The 20,738-nt window shown below is 37.7% G+C and overlaps 4 protein-coding genes across 9 annotated transcripts; 1 reads left to right on the forward strand and 3 right to left on the reverse strand.

The window, feature by feature from the left end:
• Nucleotides 1-108: 108 nt before the first annotated feature.
• Nucleotides 109-3,024, reverse strand: LOC126801559 (cyclic nucleotide-gated ion channel 1-like). The gene is made up of 7 exons (XM_050528943.1): nucleotides 2,856-3,024; nucleotides 2,248-2,749; nucleotides 1,946-2,152; nucleotides 1,561-1,814; nucleotides 1,334-1,445; nucleotides 972-1,220; nucleotides 109-877 (listed from the first exon to the last, which is right to left on the reverse strand). Exons 1-7 carry the CDS (start codon nucleotides 2,912-2,914, stop codon nucleotides 275-277), a joined length of 1,986 nt encoding a protein of 661 aa, XP_050384900.1. The 5' UTR covers nucleotides 2,915-3,024; the 3' UTR covers nucleotides 109-274.
• A 2,792-nt stretch (nucleotides 3,025-5,816) lies between these two features.
• On the forward strand, nucleotides 5,817-9,504 carry LOC126801560 (protein ABIL2-like). 5 transcript variants are annotated; one of them, XM_050528945.1, is made up of 10 exons: nucleotides 5,818-6,204; nucleotides 6,849-6,951; nucleotides 7,059-7,182; nucleotides 7,415-7,497; nucleotides 7,603-7,753; nucleotides 8,169-8,493; nucleotides 8,604-8,646; nucleotides 8,726-8,805; nucleotides 8,896-9,041; nucleotides 9,174-9,504. In XM_050528945.1, the coding sequence occupies exons 3-10, from the start codon at nucleotides 7,090-7,092 to the stop codon at nucleotides 9,342-9,344; spliced, it is 1,092 nt and encodes a 363-aa protein (XP_050384902.1). In that variant the 5' UTR covers nucleotides 5,818-6,204; nucleotides 6,849-6,951; nucleotides 7,059-7,089; the 3' UTR covers nucleotides 9,345-9,504. The 5 variants fall into 5 exon arrangements, with proteins under 5 accessions (XP_050384904.1, XP_050384903.1, XP_050384902.1 ...); XM_050528947.1 differs by lacking the exon at nucleotides 6,849-6,951 and having other exon boundaries at nucleotides 5,817-6,204; XM_050528946.1 differs by lacking the exon at nucleotides 6,849-6,951 and having other exon boundaries at nucleotides 5,817-6,201; nucleotides 7,057-7,182.
• A 3,251-nt stretch (nucleotides 9,505-12,755) lies between these two features.
• LOC126803105 (uncharacterized) lies at nucleotides 12,756-14,393 on the reverse strand. The gene is made up of 4 exons (XM_050530859.1): nucleotides 14,271-14,393; nucleotides 13,455-13,527; nucleotides 13,311-13,366; nucleotides 12,756-13,123 (listed from the first exon to the last, which is right to left on the reverse strand). Exons 1-4 carry the CDS (start codon nucleotides 14,324-14,326, stop codon nucleotides 12,991-12,993), a joined length of 318 nt encoding a protein of 105 aa, XP_050386816.1. The 5' UTR covers nucleotides 14,327-14,393; the 3' UTR covers nucleotides 12,756-12,990.
• Nucleotides 14,394-16,239: 1,846 nt separating this feature from the next.
• LOC126801824 (uncharacterized) lies at nucleotides 16,240-19,605 on the reverse strand. 2 transcript variants are annotated; one of them, XM_050529286.1, is made up of 11 exons: nucleotides 19,352-19,603; nucleotides 19,048-19,261; nucleotides 18,731-18,813; nucleotides 18,457-18,557; nucleotides 18,232-18,327; nucleotides 18,034-18,087; nucleotides 17,680-17,828; nucleotides 17,292-17,409; nucleotides 17,114-17,201; nucleotides 16,811-17,041; nucleotides 16,240-16,720 (listed from the first exon to the last, which is right to left on the reverse strand). In XM_050529286.1, exons 1-10 carry the CDS (start codon nucleotides 19,473-19,475, stop codon nucleotides 16,845-16,847), a joined length of 1,224 nt encoding a protein of 407 aa, XP_050385243.1. In that variant the 5' UTR covers nucleotides 19,476-19,603; the 3' UTR covers nucleotides 16,240-16,720; nucleotides 16,811-16,844. The 2 variants fall into 2 exon arrangements, with proteins under 2 accessions (XP_050385243.1, XP_050385242.1); XM_050529285.1 differs by having other exon boundaries at nucleotides 16,240-17,041; nucleotides 19,352-19,605.
• Between the last annotated feature and the right edge of the window lie 1,133 nt (nucleotides 19,606-20,738).

A 20,738-nucleotide genomic window follows, 5' to 3' on the forward strand; every position in this document is an offset into this window, starting at 1 on the left:
AAAGCTGAGAAAGGAAAGAACACAAGGAAAATACTGATATTTGATAAACGGCTGCCCCACTAGGGTTTCTATCGTTACATTTATAGCCCATACTGGCGATCCATAACTGATCACGTGGCTGCTAAGAGTCCACAACCATAATCTATCAGCTGCTACTACTCACGTGCGAGGCACGAGCACGATTTAAACAAAACGACTACGTTTTAAGCTAAAGATAGTTACTGATAATTACATCTAAAATACTAGGGTAACTTAGAGCTCCTAACACATGTAGTTACTTGCGATCTAGAGCACCAACTGGTGAAGGTATCTGTTCCCTGGTGATCTTGCTGATGAGCCGTTGCCACTTCTTGCTAGCACTACCCTGACTCGTAACCAACTTATTGAGAGAACTTATTGTACGCTTCTTTTGCGTTTGCTTGCGGCGACGGATTTCTTTTTCTATGGAAAATACCGCGAACCCCTCCAACACAGACTGGTCGAAATCCTTTAGATCTTTTTTCTTGGTGAAATTCCACCAGTACTTGAAGGCTATACTCTTCAAGTCGTCCGCGCTCAGCTCAAAGACTTCGACTTTTGTCACAGGCTTAACCATTCTGGTTGAGACTGGCAAGTCGTCGGAAGGGCTAAACTTTGATGCCCAATTCAGAAGCTCTTCTGCTCCATAGTAGTCCCCTCTCTCAAGAAACTCGGAACCATATTTTCCACCTTTGCCGTTGGTCTTGTAGGTATGCACCGTGCCATGTGTGATGAAAATCATCTTATTGAGGCGCTCTCCTTCTTGGATAATGCAATTGTCCTCACGATAGTCCACCGGCTCGAGGTGCTCTGTGATTGCTTTCAGCAGTCTTACCCCCATAGTTTGAAGCATTGGCACCTAATTAAGTTCAACAAAAACTTTAGTTGTTACTAACCACTTAAACTGTGGTACGTATGGTTAGGCCTTAGTCAAATTCACATAGGAAGCGTACTTTCTTGAGTGTAGCCAAACCAAGATAGCGCAAGATATATTTACTATGTGCTGAAGGAAGGATAGAGAGGAGGTCGTCAACTGGAACATCTTTGTTCTGTTCAAGTTTTTGTTGTATGATATGCATGATCACTGCCTTCAAATTGCTAGGCAGGCCTTTCCTGGATAGCCACAATTCAACCTCTAGATTTTTCGTTTTCATCTTCCTCCTGAGCTTCTCTGATCTTGTAGTTGCAAACTGCAAATACGTCTACGATATTCCACAACAAAAGTACCATATATGGATTTAGTTCATTGAAACGTACTATGTCCTAAATAAAATGCATGTCTATGTAATATATGAGCATTAAAATAGACACCAACCTGCAAATTTCCGATGAGATATATAAACAATAGCAAGCCTGTAATGGAAATAAACACAGCAAATAGGTTTTCCCATGCATAGGTGCTTGTGTTGAGGTTTTGACCTAGAGAGCTGCACATGCAATTAATAACAAATGCAGCAGTAAAAATTGTTAGTGTATAAGTCATCACCTCGGCCATGAAGATATGTGAATAAAGCACAGAACAAGTACGTAATATGTGCAAACCTCAGATTTCGCAGCCCCCACCAGAAACAGTTCAATAATTTTTGAGGAAAATCGGTAGACTGCACAAGGCCGGAATTGAGCGCATTAGCATATATACCGAAATCAAAGGGCTTTCTTTTCGTTTCTTCCGGTAGGTTTATCGGACAATTTTCGCTACAACTGCTGAAGGTACATCCCTCGTGACGTTTGCAGACAGAATGCCAACAATCCAGCTCTCGTTGAATAGCAAAGAAGTACCACAGAGCTCCGATTACCTAAAAACCAATTAAATAAAATATAATAGAAAAATACTTGGCACTACTGTGAAGACAATTGCATATGTATGGAAAATAAGCAATAAATGTAACTATATATAAGATCATTGGTTAAGAAATTTAAGACTTACATGACTTGCAAGGATGTATAGAAAGAAATTGAAAACACCTTTAGTCCACATGCTTGCTTTGTTAAGAGTTCTCTTACGTTCTCGGCACAATAAGTAAACTGGAAGAACCCGTGGGATAAATTGGAACAGAATAAGAGTGTCGAAAAGCCTTCTCGCTTTTGAACATCCCGGACTCTTCATTTTCGAAAAGAAAACGAACATTCCCACCTGCAAATGGCGAGCATAGCTAGTTCAAGAAATTAGAAAGGGAGGGAAGGGAAAGCAATATTACATCTTCAAATTTAAAGGCTTCTCTTGGTTACCTGGGGTATGGGAAGAATAGCTAAAAAGTCAATGAGGACGTAAGATCTATTAATTCTCGCCCAAGTTTTCCTAGCTATTGCCAAAACGTTGTCAACTGATACTTTCTTTTCGGAATTAAGAGCTTTAGCTTCTGTTTCCGTCACCCCAGAAGCCTCAGGTGACTTGATTTTAGGTATACTAGTCCAAACTCGCATGACAATGTCGGCAATGTAGAAGTGATCTGTGAGTAACCTTAACACAAGGGCTATGGCTTTCATCCTTGTGTCAAAATATAGACACTTCTTCTCGTGAATGATCGGAATGTAGAAGAATAAAGGATCAATGGAAACAGCAAACACACAAGATACTACAAATATATTGTTCCACATCGGAAGGAAGTGCCCTTTTTGAATCAAGATAAAGGATAACCATCTCCCGTTGGTTTTGGTCTCACCTCCATCTTTTGGGGTAGATTTCACCATCGTACTAGTCTCTACCTCGCTGTGTTCAGCAATAACCGATCTAAGAACCACACAACAGGCCAAATTACAGTACTGATCACTCTAAATTGTTTATAATCTACAAGAAGAAAATGCATAATCCTGTAGTTAGGTGAAGAACGACTGACCTCTTAGTTTTCTCTTCTTCCAAGTGCTCTACATGTACAGATACTTCAGGGTTATCCATGACTCAAGACTGGATCCTTTTTCTATAGCGATGTAATCAATTAATCACCTTCGGATCTCGATCAAGTATAAGTGTGAATCAATAGCGCTACATTTATATATTTGACATGCAAATTTGTTTGATATGAGCTCATAATTCACTTTATTTGGTAAAGTTTTCCTTTTGGTATAAATGATTCCATTAACTTTGTTTTTGGTGTGAGTGATCAATGATTCATGTAGTAAAGTTGCATGAATTATTATAGTGACCGAGTGGTATGAAATTAAAGAGCGAAATTAGATAAAGAAGATGGGTCCTCCCTCTCACAGTCTGACAATGGGTCTTGGTCTTGGTCGTTATGCTTCCATTACCCTTCACACACACACATGCATCAGGGTCTTGGTCGATATAGACATTTATGAGTTGGGGAAAAAAAAAACTTCATGATACGTGAAATTGTCTAGCACAGAAAAAGGCCAACGTGTCGTTATTTCAATCTTATTTTCTAAAAGAGATGATATTGTATTGAAGTTGTAGGAGAATCAACATGAATATAGAACAAAAATCAAAATTCTAGCAATCCCTATTCTGAAAGCCCAATGCTAAAAAACCAACTGAAACCATTAGAACAGTTGATCAGTTGAAGCCGTCATAGTAAGGAGAGGTGCTAAAGCCCAGTAATAAGCCCACACCCAAACCCTAGGACAGGCCCGAATCCAATTTGTAAGGGCACCCATCCTTGTACGTATCTCCCGTCATCCTCCGTACTACTGCCGGCCACAACTCCGCCGCCCCCAGCCACCGTACTGCTGCCTACGGAAAAAGACAGGTTTATGTCAGCAGCAGAACAACCATCAGAAACCTAATATCATTCGAAGAGATTAGAGGGTATTTTAAGAGTTACGAGAACCCTTTCAAGTAAACACCAGAAACCTAATATCATTGGATTGCGGAAAAGATAGAGATGCTTGAATATCCAGTTTCTGTTATTAGCATTGAGATGCTTGAATGACCTGATGTTAATCAAACAAGATTGTCCAATAGTTGGATACTTGGGAGTTGGATCACATAAGCTGAAGGTTTGTTCTTACTGTCTCACATGCATGCCAAAGACTTTACCATTCAGCGTGGATTAAGATTCGAAGACAGATTGGGTTTGGGTTTGGAATTGGCTCAAGCCCAAAAAAAATTTGTCAGTACAATATATAATTATATAAACATTGACATCTATAAAATTTTTAAAAATATAAATAAGTGTTAATGAATATAAAAGAATATTATAAAAATTGATGGAAAATTAAAATACTCAAATAATTTTTTTACTCAAATTAAATAGATTGAAACTTAATAGTTCATATTTGCAATTTCATATTAAATATATAGAGTAGCAAGAATATTAGAAAAAAATACTTAATGATTTTTATAAAATTTAAGAAGAAATGATGGTATTAATATGAGAAATATATGTTAATAATCTAATTATATATATATATATATTATCGGTACTAATATATTAAAATCTTATAGTGAATATTGTAACATGGACTTCACCCAGGCCAAGCTCCGGGCCGGATCCGCCGGTGGATCGGACCACGCACTCCAACTTTAAGCTTCAATCACGGAGCCTCAGAAAAGCTGGAATTGCAAGTCCTACACAAGTCCCCACTTTTAACAAAAGAAAAAGAAAAATAGCACTAAAACTGTAGGATCCACACTCACATCTCCAAGACTCCAATAGCTCTAATTCTCTAAATCATCAGCACCTTCAAGTTTCATTTACTTCTTTTCTGGGATTGCATGTCACAATTCAGGGTTGTTAATGATGGGGTCTTTTCTTCCTTGCCATTTTGCCAACTTGATTTAATGTTTAGACTGCACGTTTAGCAATGAGTGCCTTCCAAGGTCACGTCCTGAGTCAAATGAATAATACACAGTACCATCCACTCCGTTAGACAAGTCCCATTAGTCATTACCATTCCTACATTCCTACATGATTGAGCGTGGTCTCAACTCCACATGCTCCTCCAATTTCAACCCACTAGCCAAGTTTAGCTAGCCATATCTTCTCATATCCGATTCATAATAATGATTATGAAACCTACACTAATCTTTAGACTCTACATTCATCTTATTTGTATTCTAAAATTGGTAATTATATACATTTAACTTAGTTACTTAGACATCTTCCATCAATTAGGGAATCGCATTTGTTCTTTTGGGTTGTTCACAATTCTCTTCCCAGTACCTCCACTAGAGTTTAAGCTGGCAGTGAAGCAATCACACTTGTTAATGTCCCATTCTTATTTATTACACAATTGGCAGGCATAAGGAATGTATGTGTGTATGGATTGTAGGGCAGCTAGTGATGTAGAAATTTGAACCATTCAAACCATTTTGAGAATTGTGGAAACCATTCATTTCCCCAAAACACATGAATGGTTGAGACCGGCAAGTTGAGGAGGTTAAAATTACCACTATATTCACCTTAATTTATTATTTATATATTCTATAACCTAACCACAAAAACTGTAGAATAATGTCAATAAAAAGAAAAAACGGGTCTTTCATTAGGACAATTATATTAAAGGTGCGGTTATTACCACCCATGGCGTTATGTTTATAGATTATAATGCTTGAAGTATTTCTTTGTTACATATTCACTACTCTGAGAAACTACTAACATTTTAAGCGTTTAAATTCAACGTCTCAACAAAGTGAAACTTAAATAGTTGAGTTTTGAAAAATAAATGGTTTAAACTCAACTTTGTTTTTTACTTTTTACAACCCATCTCTGTGGGACCCATATTAAAGACTAGGATTAAAGAGCAAATTAAGGAAGGAGGAACCCACCCCAAGAGGCTAATGATAGAGAGAGAAGTAAGTAGAGAGAAACTGAAGTGGTTTGAAACGAAGTGTGTTTTTCAGTCTCTTGCTAAACCAAAAGGTCGAGACTTTTGCTCTCTTTAGAAATCAAAGAGCTCCTCTTCAGATTCTCTGTGTCCAGTAAAAATCCACATAGACGTGCTCGTCTTCATGGATGTCCCTCCATGCCCTCACTTTCTCTCTCTTTAGAGCGTTGTCGTTTTCTCTCTCTCTGCTTTTAGTCAAATCTCATACCAAACTATTTTGGCCACTATCAGAGTAGCCTATTTAGGCCTTTGTACTTCTTCTTCTTCCTCTACATCATTTAGCTTGCATACAATCCCAAGTTCCCAACTTTGGATTGAGCTTTGCAAGGAGTTACTGGGCTTTTTGGCCTTCTGGGTTGGGGTTTCAGCTGCAGAAGAGCATTCACAGAGAGCAGAACAAAGGTCAGTGATGTACCCCAATTGTGATATATGTTGCTATCTCTCTGTGAAGATAGGTACTTTGAACTGGGAGTGTGCTTGTTTACCATTTCCAGCTTAGAGATTTGGTGTTTGTTTAGGATTGGATTGGATTGTCATTGCCCTTATGTGATTCTCTTTGTGTTTGTCTTTTCCTTTTTAGAATTTACTTTGTTTGAACAGAAAAAGAAAAGGTTTAACCATACTTATCTGCGTACTATAAAATAATCGGGTCCTTAAATTTTACAGCATTGTAGTGTTGGTGAATGAGAATTCAATTATTCCAAGTGTTTTAGAATATTGCTGTGTTGATTTTCCTGTCTCAAATGGTTGGAGAAATGTGGCAAAGCACTAACTTTATGTTGCTTCATTTTCTCATTCCTATATATTTGTTAATCTCTGACAGTGGGCTGTTGTCTAATTAAAATAGTTGCTTCAGGTATTTCATTAGTTGTTAAAGGGGAGTCTTCTGTCTTCCTCTCACATACACAGTTGATGGTGTGATTAACTTAATTCAATTTAAAGTCTTTAGAATTGAAATGGTTTTTCATTTTGGGTGCATAGCCTGATTAGCCTCTCTCTGTTCTTCTCAAAGTCATACACATGGTTTTTGTTTCTGTTGTTTGCAGTGAGGCGATTAGCTTAAAGCTTTTGGGGTTTCAGATGCTGTATTTGAAATGTTAACATAGGAATCAGCTTTCTGTCTTTTGAGAATTAAAAGGAAAACTGGAGGTGGTGATTCATATTGAGTATTGTATCTGATGCTTTACTTGTGTTTTCTCACTCTCGTAATGTGCTCTGGGAGTTGGGATTAACATTGTTGTTTCTATCCATTGCAGTCTGTGTTCACTCTCCAAAATTTCCATCGTCATGGGAACAATGACTACGCCTATTCCTGGTGTGGCGTCTAATTTTGATGAGGTTTCTATGCATCAGAGCCTGCTCTTCTCTGATAGTCTCAAGGTACTATCTGCTTTTAGATTATATTAGTTGTTCCTTGGTTTGTAAGTTATGTGTAGTCTCTTTGGGGGTTATAGTCTCATGAATAATGAACTGTTTATTTTTTGTATCATTTTTCAATATCATGAATTCTATCAGATAGTTCGTTTTGTTATGGTGTTGAACTGTTAATAGATACTAAGAAAGCAAATTGAGAAGTCCAGTGGTTCACTTTATCCATTGCATTACCATTTAGGATTTGAAGAATTTGAGGTCTCAATTATACTCAGCAGCGGAGTACTTTGAACTTTCTTATACAAATGATGACCAAAAACATACGTGAGTTGTTCTGATTCCTGGCTGCTAGAGTTTTTCAAGTTTCTTTCTTTCTTTAGAAACCCGATTAGAAAATATGATAAAAAGACTAAATCTATTCTTTTGCAGAGTGGTAGAAACATTGAAAGATTATGCCATTAAAGCTCTTGTGAATACGGTGGACCATTTGGGTTCTGTGACATATAAGGTGAATGATCTCTTGGATGAAAAAGTGGATGAAGTTTCTGGCACAGAATTTCGAGTTTCTTGCATTGAACAGGTATTGTTTACCGATAAAAGTAATATATCTTCCATCATTCAATATGCATTTCAAATTCAATTATAACAGTTCACGTGGACAAGTTGACAGAATGTGTGTTGATATCTAAAGCTCAAAAAATGTCTTCTTAGGCTGTAGATTGGTTATGTATTATACCTGCTTCAACTGCTAAGTGGGTATAAAGCAATTTCTACTATGGGTGGAAAAGCTTTTTCAATAATACTCATCATACCATTCTCTCCCTAATCTCGAGTTTACTCATTCATCAGTGGGAGTTGCTCACCTGGTTCACTTGACATCATTATGTTGATAATTGCATCATCTGAATGTGTGACAATTTGTTTAAATCACTAGAAACCGATACTTTTGTAGGTATTGATAATTATCTTAAATTTTCTTTTATTTGGTGTCTTAGAGGCTGAAGACATGTCAAGAATATATTGATCATGAGGGCCTTTCCCAACAGTCATCAGTGATAGATACTCCCAAATACCACAAGCGGTATATCTTGCCAGGCAATAATACTTCACTGTCCTCTCAATTTAACTTCTATCTCTTTGATCAGTCTACATTTTATAAGATTTTCCCTTCCCTTGAAATTGTCGACAAAGATGAATACTATTCTGACGACTCAAATTTTTGTTCAGTTGGTGAGACCATGGGGGGATCCAACAAAACTAAATCTAAATACAAAGGATGCAACTTAGACAATGAAGATGAATGGCATCAATTTCGGAATGGTAATCTGCTTTATGTTCTCTTGTGTTCCACTGGGATATTGCAAATGAGTAAGCCAAGGGTTTAACATAACTTTGGTTTTTTGATGGAATTCTGATTGGATTTTGTGAAGCTGTTCGTGCTACAATCAGAGAAACACCACCAACTACAGTCAGGTAAAGGTTAATGTGGAATCTTTTAGTGTGTCGTGTGTAAGATAAGATGGCATTATAATTATAGTCATGTTATGTGCAGTAGAGGGCGATCTCCATCTCCGCAACCTCAAAGACCTGCAGTTTTTTCATTTACGTCTAGCATGCCCAAGAAAGAATTAGGTGAGTTCACATCTTGGACATTATGACATTGAGCCCTTTATAATGAAGTTCCTATGTGACAATCTGATTATGATGTGTTTACTATCACAGATAAGCGAACAGTTTCACCTCATCGGTTTCCACTTTTACGGTCTGGATCTCTTGCAAGTAGGCCGACAACTCCAAGCAAAAGTCGATCAACTACCCCAAATTCAAGTAGACCAACGACACCAAATCTCACTAATGCAAGACGGCGGGTGAGTGTAAAATTGTTATAACCTGAACAGTAACAGCTGCTGAAATTTTTTTGACCAAGTTTGGAAGTTATTTGAACTACCCTCCCCTTTTATTCTTAATACTTATAAACTGATTATTTGTGTATATACCAGTACCCTTCAGAGCCTCGAAAATCAGCTTCAATGCGGCTACCTGCTGAAAAAGAGAATAACAGAGAGGTTGAACAATATCCCAGCAAAAGTAAACGCCTCCTCAAAGCCTTGCTTAGCCGGCGCAAGTCAAAGAAAGATGACATGTTATACACTTTCTTGGACGAATACTAAGAGAATGGTCAATGAAAGTTGGAAAATACTGGATCATTTGCCTTCATCTGTTCCCTTTGGCTTAATACAGACGTATGTACTTTTCTTTTCAAAGTTTGCTGCTTTTTATAGAGAAATGTATGCGTCAACTCTTTATAAACATCATATATCAATTGTTATACATTACTAGTTCAGCAGTTTATAGTCAATTTCAGGAATAATGATAAGAGTCAGAAGACATTGGCATTAACAGATCATGATAGAACTGTGGAAAATCTCATTGCCGATGACAGCGTTGATATAACTAGAAAAGTAACCTCAACAAAAATCATGATTTCAAATGTTCCACAAACATCAATGTTTTGAACAATATATGGATTGTAGTTGGATTCTGGACAATCAATTAGGGACAAAATTCAATCCATTTCATGAGAACAATGTGGCCAATTCCATCAATTTTTGGTACATGAAGAATGAAAACAATCGATCGTTCGGCATGAGAAATGTAGTTACTACTTACTAACCTGCATATTTCCAATAAAATAACAAAATAGAATTAACCCAACGAGGGATATATATGCAGAAATATAAGAAGCGCAAATATATTTTCCCACACGTAGGTACTTGTTTCCAGACTAGTGCCAAAATTGCTGCAATAAAGCAAACAAGTTAATGGAGCTAACAAGATATATATGCAGAAATTATTATGCGTACGGTCAGCACGAATAAGCACACGGTGCAATTTTAGCCATTCAAAACAATCGTTTTTGTGGAACTATCATGTATCTCTAATAATAAAGCCAGACGTTGAGCGGTTAAATGTTTGAACTTTTGAATAAGCTCACTGTAAGATGTTCTTAAATTGAAGCTAAAGCAATATGGAGTTTATACAAAACAAGTTTAAAAAGATAGAATGCAAACCTCAGATTTCGAAGACCCCACCACATATTGCAGAACAGTTTTACAGAGAAACTTATTGGCCCGGTGTTACCAGATTGAAGACCACCACTGAACATTCCGAAATTGAATATCTCTGGATCTGGTGGACTTACGGGCACGATTCATTAATCAATGTGACATTTACTAGAGCAGTATTATCGCAATAATAAGTAGTTGTACATCCTTGAGTAGTTTTGCAGTAGGTCTGATGCCAGCATGAGGTTACTCGTTGTATGGAAAAGAAGTACCAAAATGCTCCAAGTATCTAAATGCATGGAGAAAAATCTGCAAGGCTTCAAGTTTACACGGATTATTCTAACACCTATGTGAAAAATCTGCAAGGCTTCAGGTTCTGGTAGCCGACGTTGCAACAGAGCCTCAGGACTCTTGAAATCATAATCTATATCTGGCTTAAGGCTGATAAAAGAAAAACAAAACTAATGTAAATGAATCCTGTCATCAACCGCGTACAAATGACCGGGGAACAAGAAACTCAAGGCCTCCATTAATCGAAAGGAGAGACTTTCTCCCAAAAGGAAAAGAATTGCGTACTCTTACAGAAAACTAACAAGCTAAGCTATGTTAATAAGACGAACCTCATTTCGATGATGCTCTCATCGTATGGTCCCAGATGTTCTGACATAATTATTACGCTCTAGCTTCTGAGTCTTGTATTTTGCTGGATGAGATGGTTTCTGAGTCACTAACAGAGGAGAGTCTTCGTACGTAGTACAGCAATTTCTGAATCGTGGTTCTGAAATTTGAAACACTAAATGAAAAGTAATATTGGAACGATTACTGTGGATCAGATTTAGAAGGAGAAACAGTAGTTGCAGGCCAGGGAAGCTACAAAGTTGTTAGTATATACATATATAATCAAACATACACAGACCGAATTAACAATTAAGAATGAGAGAAAGACAATGCAATATATGCATACAATTAGAGATATTGTTATCTAGAGAGCAAAGAATGGCGCTCTGATCTTGAAGTACGAAGCATACGTTATAAGCTTGCAAGATGGAAATTCAGCTGGAAATCCATTTATTGACACCACACTGAACTATCGAACCCAACTATATATATACGCAGATGAAGTTACGTTGACTTGGTTACTTGCAAGCACTACAAACTCAATACTCAATAATATATGATACTAGAAGACTTTGGGTTCAGTCAAGTTTAAGTAATCTCTTCAATTAGATTGAACAGATCTTAAATCCCGGCGCAAGGTAAGCTGACAGCTGGTGATATATATTGAAATTCTCATATGCGGACGTCCGGAAAGTCCGCACCGTGCGGATTCAGTGATTCCGGCGACACGCAACGACCAGCACAGACTCCCCTCCTCCATGCGATCATGTATTTTATGCTGGCCGGAATCTCAAAATCTCCGCACGGTGCCCATAAACTTGAAATTTTGAAATTCTGGCCGCCATGGGCCGGCACTGTAGCTCCAGCCGACACAGACACGAGCGCCGGGAATATGAGAGTGTGGTTGTGCTGGTTAGCGCCGTCATTGTGCATCCCGTTGGCCGGAATCGCCGAATCCGCACGGTGCGGACCGTCCAGATGTCCGTAGCAGAGCCATACTATATATATATATACATGACCCTTCCACTAAGAGATCTCTTTTTGGGGTCTAAAAAAGGGATAAGTCACTTGACCAACTTCTTGATCACATTTGAGCATCTCCACCATTCAACATTTATAGTATAATTTGTAAATCACATCTGTAAAATTTCAACCAAAATGAAGGTGTTTAAGGCATTCAAAAATGTGATTCAAAATGAAGGTGTTCAATATATATATATATATATATATATATATATATATATTGTGTTATGTAGTTGGTATATGTTCACAATATAAAAGATGACGAAGAGTCAAGACCTTATGAAGTTGTGATCATATAAGTCTTTCATAATACATATATAGGAAGTAATTCGACCATAATATTGCAAGTTACTAGTTCTTTAATATATTAATCACATCAATGTAACATGAGGGCAAATTTAATTCGCGATAATTGACTTGGTTTAAATCTCCATTATCAAACTAAAGTTCTAAAGCTAAATGTGAAGCGAATCAAGTAGGTCAACTTGGTGGGTGTTTATATTGCAACTCGCTAGGGAGAGGAATGTGAAAACAAATCTTTAAACTACCAAATGTGACTCGGTACAGTGACTCGGTATGAGCCTCTTGGTGTGGATTTAAATTATGACATGTATAACCTTCAGAGAAATGCTGAGCCAGTAACAGCCTCCAAATATGGAACCCCATCATTCAGATTAAACTCCTAGGTTTGATCTCGTCCCAGGTTGATAGTTAACTGAAAAAATTGTTGGTGCACGGCGACGGTGGACATGTTTTGACAAGATCCCGACATACGTTACCTCGATCCTTAAGGTCTTCTAGGGAGTGATCGCAAATTCGCAGTACAGCAAGTAATGATGCTTTGATGTTATAAAATAGAAAATTAGCGAAAAAACAAAATCTAATTATCCTCCAAGATGTGATGTGAAGCAAATCCAAGTCAGAGTACAGGTAGGTGTATAACACAATACCAGCTAATAACAAACTCAATCAAAGACCCTGTTCCATTTTTAGTATCAGAAGCGTTCTTGACCCTGTTCTGAAGCACTAATCAAACAATGTAGGGGCTTTAGAAAGCCTCAACTCGTATTGCAGCTCATTTCATGAAATAAGAAATCGCCAAGCTAACCAGTCAAAGTGCATGTACTTGTTTCAATTCCATTCCTTTTCCAAACTCTTCAATGGTTTTCGTGGCAAGTGTCAATACATCCACAAAAGCACTATATGATGCTCGAAGAAATCTTGCCTCAACTGCCTCAAAATGCCTGTTTTCATAAGATCAACCATGCAATCAGCAGAATACAGAATTTAGCAGAGTCGCTGAGTTCAGCACACATCCATTTCATTAATCCCCATGAATCATAAATCTTGCATCAGAATCAATTACCACCAAAATCAATATCTAACAGAAGTTTATATATTGAACTCTAACAGAAAAGAAAAAATGCTTACACGGAAAGCTTTCCATTGGAAACTAACATCTGCCTTTTTACTTTGTCTGGTTGCAACTGAAGGTCATAAACGGTAACAAATAAGATGCCAATCAAAACCACAATGAAATGAGTATAGACATAGCTCAAGAATATGAAGCATCACCTCCTTGTCAACAGCTAATGTAGCATAGACAATAGAAGCAATTTCTTCAGACTCATAATCTACCTCCAAGTCACTGCACGATAGAATTCTGTTAAAAACAATAAATGCTCCTCATGGGTCAAGCAAATCCCAAATTCAGATCAATTGTAAACAATGAAAGTTGAAGAGATGATCTCAACTTCCCAGTGAAACATATCCCTTTAGCCCTTGATACAGAGTTAGCTACAACACTAGCCCCAGATGCAACCCCAACATTTTCATTCAATTTACTTCAATATACCAAACTCACCACATTACTTCAATATACCAGCATATCTTTTCTCGGTGCCCAACTGAGTAACTGGTACTTAGATGCTAGAACCACGACAACCTAAGTTGGTAGTATCCATATAGGTAAAACTTTGAGTTTTATCTAGCAAGAGTGTCTTTTCTCAAGCAATCTAAGATCCATAGTTGCATATCCTCTATACATTTCATTGAAACTCATATCTCAACTAATTGTGATATTGTTTTGAAATCACAGACAAGATTAGCACATCAAAAGTAGGAAGCATAAAACAAACACAAAAACTGAAACTGAATGAAAGACAAGAAGAGGGCTCAAAAGCTACAGATACAAATTAGCAGAACCAAATTGAACATAAATAATCAATCTTGAAGATTACTCAGCATACCCTTTTCCTAAACCTAGTTCAATCAAATTCAAGCCTATACACTGAAATATACAAGCTTTGGTCTATCAGAACCCTAAATCTTGCAAGAGTTAGAATGATATACATATTTGGAGATTAAAAGAGAATAGCTTAGAGGGCTAACCAACTAAACTCCCACTGGGTCTGACCATCTGCCTTGTCAGAAGCCATAGCAGCCATTCCTTTGGACCCAACAAAGTTGGAGAAGGATGAACCAATTTGGGGGTTTAAGATGGAAAAGGATAACCAAACGACAGCGTTTTCGCTCATTTTTAATCGATTTAGGGTTTTAGCTCAAGTGCAACGACGCCGTTAAGGATCCTGTGATTCAAAGACACAAATACCCCCAGAACTTGAAGAAAACTATAGAAATTGTGTTCCGAGTATGTGTGTAGATTTTTTTTATGGAATCCATTGAGATTTTATATTAAAACGAATGCCTGAATAACCATTGTATATTCTTTCGTTGTTGTCGAGCAGCATACAAGAGGTCTTGAGCCGAAACTCAAACTTAGTATATAGCATATTTATATTTTTTAGAAATTATCCCCGAATTGAAATATAAATAAAATTAAAAAACATATTCTACGACTTATAGAAGCATAGCAATATGCTAGGAAAAAAAACTAAATTATGAGTTTAGACTCGGCCCCGAAAGCCCAGGCCTAAGCCCAACTATGGGAAACCCTAGCATGGGTTAGCCATACTGCCACCCATCCTGAGAGCCGTCTTTGCCGGATTTTGGTGGAAATCTGAGTGCCTCCAGGTCGCCATGGTTGCTTGACTTCATTCGCCAATGGAACGAGCATCCCTTAGGCACACGAAGCATAGACCACTACCAATGGAATATTGATTCAGATGTACCTTTGCTATTGGAACTCGACTGCCGCCATGGGAAAAAGGGAAGGACGGCCAAAGAAAATCGTCATGAAAGAGAGAAGGTTGAGGGCAACCACCTTGATAGTAGGGAGGCTGAGAGAAACCACCGTAATAGTGGGAAGGCAGAGGGAGGCTACACAATAGGGTTGAGAGAGAGCATATGGTTTTTTTTGTGGGGAATGTGTGTAGATTTGAATTTGGCATCTCATTTTCTGATGTGGTATTTGACAATTTGCTCATATTTTAGTTCCAACCCAACAATCAAATATTTTATATTAATGAATTGCCTTGGTATGGGTAAGTGAGGAAGAAAAGATGGAGGGGGAGATATAGAAGACAACGAGAAATTATAATAAATGAATTGAACACAACTTTTAAATCTACATCAAATTTAGTTACTCGGTTAGAGTGATTACATATGTCTTTTATTTCTGATAGAACACTCCACGTGGATCTGACATCTCTATTGGAGATGCTTTTACTTACAAGGTATATTGGTATATTCCAGTGGCATATCTGCCGTGCTATATAACCCTCAAATGATCAGAGATGGCATCTTATTCAGCAAAGAAACGAATCTCCTATCTCTCTTACCATGGAAGAAGAAAGTTGCATCATTTTCTTCTTTGAGGTTTGAGAATTCTCTCTGACGCTCTATCGATCATGCTTGGTGTTACCGAAAATTCTAACATGCTTCGGAGTATTACATGTTTCAATATTCCGACGATGTTGTCAACTGTTGAAAGATCCGAAGTACGAGGTACGTACTGACTAGTAACACATGCTTTCCTTGATTCCTTTATGAACACATAAGCTGGTACTACATGCATGTTTCCGATATCAACTTATGTTTAAATTGTGACCATAAATTTGTTGAGATTATATCTATGTATTAATACACATACTATGATAACATCACTCGTGCCGCTAACTTTCATGTATTAAGTATTTTAAGTTTGACATGTTCAATTATTTGGAATTGAATTAATCAGGAATTGAATTGGAAGAAATTGGAGACAGAATGAAATAATATATAAGAAATGAGAATGAAATTAATTAAAATTATTGTTATTTACTTACAATAACGAGTTGAAATTAAATTTAGCTTGATTATTAAATTACTCGTAGGGTTAGATAGGTTTGTAATTTGTTAAAAAAATATGAAAATATTTTCGGATTTAGAAGATAGGCCCCATCACAAAGCCATCCCCCTCCAATTCCAACCTCCCCTCTCCGGATTTCCTTGGTGCAAGTAAACATTGGAATGCAATCGATTCCGGGAAAATACAATTCCATCCGGTGAAGTAAACACGCTGTTAATTTGTTAAGTTGATATGGTACTGTCAATATTGAATAGTGTTGAATTTAAATCAGAATTCTCAAGTACAAGGTTGTTCTGTTGCCAAGAGTGAATGGATAGGCAATTCTGAGTAAATTTACATGAGGAACAAAAAGATAGATAAACGTAGAAACACCCTATTCCTTTTCCCTCATTCTTTTGGACTGTAATTCTGTAAAAGATGCAGCTCTGTATATATTTGTTGCAGGATAAGGAGAAACGGGGAACTGCCTAAATATTGGCCGTAGTGATCTCTCTCCAATTCTTCTCCAGACTGCAACATGTCTTTATTGTGTATAAAAGGCCTCATTATGTTAATGAACTCTGGTATATGACTCTGGAAAAACAATGAGCTCCTGTTGAGAGAAACTCCAATGTCAGTCTCAAATTTTACTCTGTATATATGTTTCTCCTGAAGGAAACAGAATCAAAGAAAAGTGTTTTACCAGTGAAAGAGTTGGAGCTCCATTGGACAACGGCTTATGTAATGGAATTCGCAACTCTAGCTGGTTTTATACTTCTAAAAGTCATGATTCCTTTCTCGTATGCCAACGCAAATAGACCAAACAAGTACAAGAGGAACATATGTAGCTTCTGAAACATACTGGATGCCAGAGATGAATTGTTAGCCTCGCCATTACTCTTTTTGATAAACAACATCCTTGTAACCACCCAACCTGCCAAAGAACAACACAGGTCAGCACACAAATAGAAGAGTAAATACATTTTCTCAAAGTTAAATTGCTTACTGGAACTTTTCTCAGGCAAATTTGTCCAATCATATGGCTCGGTCTTAGCTTCTGAAGCCTTGATTAACTGAAGAAGAGCTTTATTGACCTGATATGTGACACAAAACAATCTCAGAGTCATTCCACTAACATATCATGGACAGTAGATATACTTGGTGTGGTAGATATGGAGGAATACCTCTTCAGTCCTCTCATGACTCACAAGATGTCCTCCGGGAAGATCTACCATTCTAGCCACAGGCTGCAGCTTCTGTGCCAGTCTCTTTGCATGATATATTTGAGCAATGACATCATGCCTGCAGAGTTGATAACATGTTAAGTTGGTTTCCAGAAGATATATCACACTGAAACAGCATATCAGATCCAACAAGTACATGAATCTCGGACATGGAGACGATCATTTCATTTGGCATATATATGTACATCTACAATTTAGTTGGGTTACAAATTGTGTTGAATTGAGAGTAAATGGAAAAAAGAAATGACATATCAGATGCTAGCCATAGGAAGCAGATTGAATACACTGCTTCAGAGAAGTATAAATATTGGTGATTTTATGAGCACACCTGCCATGAATGACTGAAACGAGAAACCCAGAGGAGCGGATCATTTCAATTTCAGTTGGTGTCATTTTATGTGTCCAGCACGCATTCAGTTGACCTTCGAAACCATAATTAGACTGCATCCCAGTTGCTGATATACCTTTTACATATTCCTGGAAGGAAAATTATTATCAGGTCGGTGATGTTTCAACACAAGTACTCTAACGACTCAACTAGTTTCTGCCATTTAGTTGGGAACAGAGTTCCATATATTGATGCCGATTTCCGACTTCAGAGATGATTTTAAAACTCCGTGTAACACATTTGTGATTCTCATTGACTGACAAGATGCTACAAAGGAGTTTGTAGTGCTCTTACTTGGTATAAAATTGCTCTTCTTGTGTTGGATCCAACGTTTTCCTCAAGATACTCCTGTACAACAGTAGTGAGTCTGTGAGAGGGTTGCCTTTATTCAAATCATTTCTGTATTACCATTTACCAGCATTCGTTTTCTCTTCCAATTATTATCCGTTCAGAAAACATACAGAAACATGATAGAATGTAGAGCAGTTGGACCTTCGAATAGTGAGTATCCAAGTCAACAGCTGCTCTTTGCTCCGGAGTCTTTGCCTTCAAAAAACGGATAGCAATAGATAATGTTTTGCGGTCGAGCTGCAAAACATTGACTATGAAATGAGAACCAACTTAATTGGAAACAGTTAAGATGGAGTCGCCAACCACTCCCAATAAACAAACTCAAAACTTAATAAAACAATAACCAATGACAAGTGATTCACTCACCCTTGGTAAACATTCAAAACCTCCTCCTGTCACATTAAGCAGAGCCAATGACAAAACCCTGTCAGGCACCATTGCTGCTAACTTGCAAGCAATCATAGCTCCTGCATCACACGATTACGAACAAGCCTAAGTTTCACTCACACAAAGTACATTCACAAAGTACATTCACCTCACACTTCACTCAGTCCTAAGTTTCATACAATGTGCTCAAACTGCTGTATTTGAATGAACCTAGTACAAATCCGGTCACGAAAACTCCAAACCTTGGACTCACCCATGGAATGCCCGAAGACATGCGCTTGTTTCCACCCCAAATGATCCATCAACGCGATCGCATCCTTCGCCATTGTTCTTGTTCTGCAACAAAACACATCAATCAATTCAGCTTCAATTTATCCTCAAAACTTATACTTCAAATCCAAAAAAATGGTCAAAATTTCACAACTTCAGAAATGCAGCGATTCAATTCAATCAAATACAACCATACTTTACATTAATAAAAAGCTTCCAGTTTTTACTTCAACTAATCAAAATTGACTACACACACATTTCATACTTCTAGAACAAAGTTTGACCATCTCAACCACTCACGTGTATTCGGACTTTTTGACCGGCACGGAGCTCCGGCCCATGCCCCGATTATCAAACGCGCACACCTCGATTCCTCCGCCGCTGAAACCAGCCTCATTGTCGCGCTCGCACTCCTCCTCCTCCTCCGCCGCCGGCCTGTTCTCGTCGTTCGGCGTCACCGACCCCGTGAGCCCCTGAATCTGCGGGCCCCACGAGCCGTGCGTTCCGGCCAAACCTGACCGTGGATCGGAAAAAATTCATCAGCCACCGGAAAAAAATTCCGAATTCGTAAGAAAATATCAAAAAGTAATGACAATGCTCTCACCGATGATCAGGAGGACCTTGGTGGGGCCGCGGCCGTAAGTGCGGTAGTAGATTTTGGTTGCGGCGTCGAGCTTTTCGTCGACGGCGGCGGCATTCTGCGGCGACGCGACTTCGCAATACGGCATCGTTTTGGTGATGAAGGAAATAAGAAATTGAAGATTTTGGATTGTGAGAAAAACGAACGGAATTTTAGGGGCCTCGGGATTTGGGTCCGCCCTTTTAACGGAGGGATTGGGCGGGAACACGTGGCGCGCGGTGGTGGGAATAGTCGGCTACCGAAGGGATGGAGTCAAAAGTCAACCAACTCGGCCTATGAGGGAAGCAGGACAGGGCAGGGCATAATCGTCATTTTCCAGTTCAAAGCCTCTAGAAGTATATTCAGATGATTAATTTAGATGATTATGTTTGGTAGAGAAGGGTGTGTGTGTCCAATGGCATTGTTCACGTTGTGATTTGTGATTATTGAAATCTACTTGTTCATTAGTCTTATACTTTTAATTGACATTTGGTGAGCAATTGGTGAGTCATTTTTATGGTGAATCTCGTTGATCAATCATGTAATTGCACCTAAGAGCATCTCCAACAATTTTGGTAAAATTTCTTTAAAATGGAAAAGTAAATGCCAAAATCTCCAAAAATATTATCCTCAAACTCTAATAATTTCTTCATTTTGCATATTTATGCATTTTAGTACAAATGAATAAAATATTATATAATTTTATTTTTATAACCATAAATTATTTTATATATTTAATTTGCTAGTTTGAAATAAATTATTCTAATTATTTATTGTTTCAATTGGTTGTTATTAAAACTTGAGTTATTTAATAAAATGTATGAGAGGTAAAATTTTGCAGGTTGCTAAAAAATTGAAAATTTTCTCATTATCTCTCATCTCTTTCTCTATTTTAGAGACGGTGATGCAAAAGTTGTTGGAGTGGGAAAAAACCAAATATCTTGCAAAACCTCACTTTTTCTCTAAAATGTCGAAGTTGTTGGAAATGCTCTAAAAAAAGCATACCAAGAGCAAATTAAACAAAATTTACTTGTTAATAACGTGGGTCAATCTAGAACCTTACTTCAGTTACTTGGGAAGAAGTGGAAGCTCACTTCAATTAATCGTATTTATCTTGAGCGTAAGATGTTGATTATAGCTTATTTTTTGTTATTATGAGCACTGTGTTTAGATACCAGATCGTTTAAACGTCTAATAGATTTGCAGGCCCGCCTTGCCCCTAACTCGACTAGGTTCCACTGCCAATCCTGAAATTTTAGAGCTTAAGGTGACGTATAATTCTGGTAATTTTACACGTCTTCGGATATTAAACTCCAATTAGAAAAAAAAAAACTCTTTTCTTCTAATTATCGGAGATAAAATGGAATAAGCT

The sequence above is a fragment of the Argentina anserina genome, chromosome 7 (genome assembly GCF_933775445.1).
Source record: "Argentina anserina chromosome 7, drPotAnse1.1, whole genome shotgun sequence".
In the NCBI taxonomy this organism is placed as follows: Eukaryota; Viridiplantae; Streptophyta; class Magnoliopsida; order Rosales; family Rosaceae; genus Argentina; species Argentina anserina.

Excerpts from the sequence above, each read along its gene's own strand:
- LOC126801559 (XM_050528943.1), bottom strand. The coding sequence starts at position 2,914 with ATGGATAACCCTGAAGTATCTGTACATGTAGAGCACTTGGAAGAAGAG. Across the intron at positions 1,446-1,560 it reads TGGGGGCTGCGAAATCTGAG|CTCTCTAGGTCAAAACCTCA; the intron begins GTTTGCACATAT and ends TTGCATGTGCAG. Across the intron at positions 1,221-1,333 it reads ATCTCATCGGAAATTTGCAG|ACGTATTTGCAGTTTGCAAC; the intron begins GTTGGTGTCTAT and ends GGAATATCGTAG.
- LOC126801560 (XM_050528947.1), top strand. The coding sequence starts at position 7,090 with ATGGGAACAATGACTACGCCTATTCCTGGTGTGGCGTCTAATTTTGAT. Across the intron at positions 7,498-7,602 it reads AATGATGACCAAAAACATAC|AGTGGTAGAAACATTGAAAG; the intron begins GTGAGTTGTTCT and ends ATTCTTTTGCAG. Across the intron at positions 7,754-8,168 it reads GAGTTTCTTGCATTGAACAG|AGGCTGAAGACATGTCAAGA; the intron begins GTATTGTTTACC and ends TTGGTGTCTTAG.
- LOC126803105 (XM_050530859.1), bottom strand. The coding sequence starts at position 14,326 with ATGGCTGCTATGGCTTCTGACAAGGCAGATGGTCAGACCCAGTGGGAG. Across the intron at positions 13,367-13,454 it reads CATTAGCTGTTGACAAGGAG|TTGCAACCAGACAAAGTAAA; the intron begins GTGATGCTTCAT and ends TATGACCTTCAG. Across the intron at positions 13,124-13,310 it reads TCCAATGGAAAGCTTTCCGT|GCATTTTGAGGCAGTTGAGG; the intron begins GTAAGCATTTTT and ends TTATGAAAACAG.
- LOC126801824 (XM_050529285.1), bottom strand. The coding sequence starts at position 19,475 with ATGCCGTATTGCGAAGTCGCGTCGCCGCAGAATGCCGCCGCCGTCGAC. Across the intron at positions 19,262-19,351 it reads CAAGGTCCTCCTGATCATCG|GTTTGGCCGGAACGCACGGC; the intron begins GTGAGAGCATTG and ends ATCCACGGTCAG. Across the intron at positions 18,558-18,730 it reads TGTCTTCGGGCATTCCATGG|GAGCTATGATTGCTTGCAAG; the intron begins GTGAGTCCAAGG and ends CGTGTGATGCAG.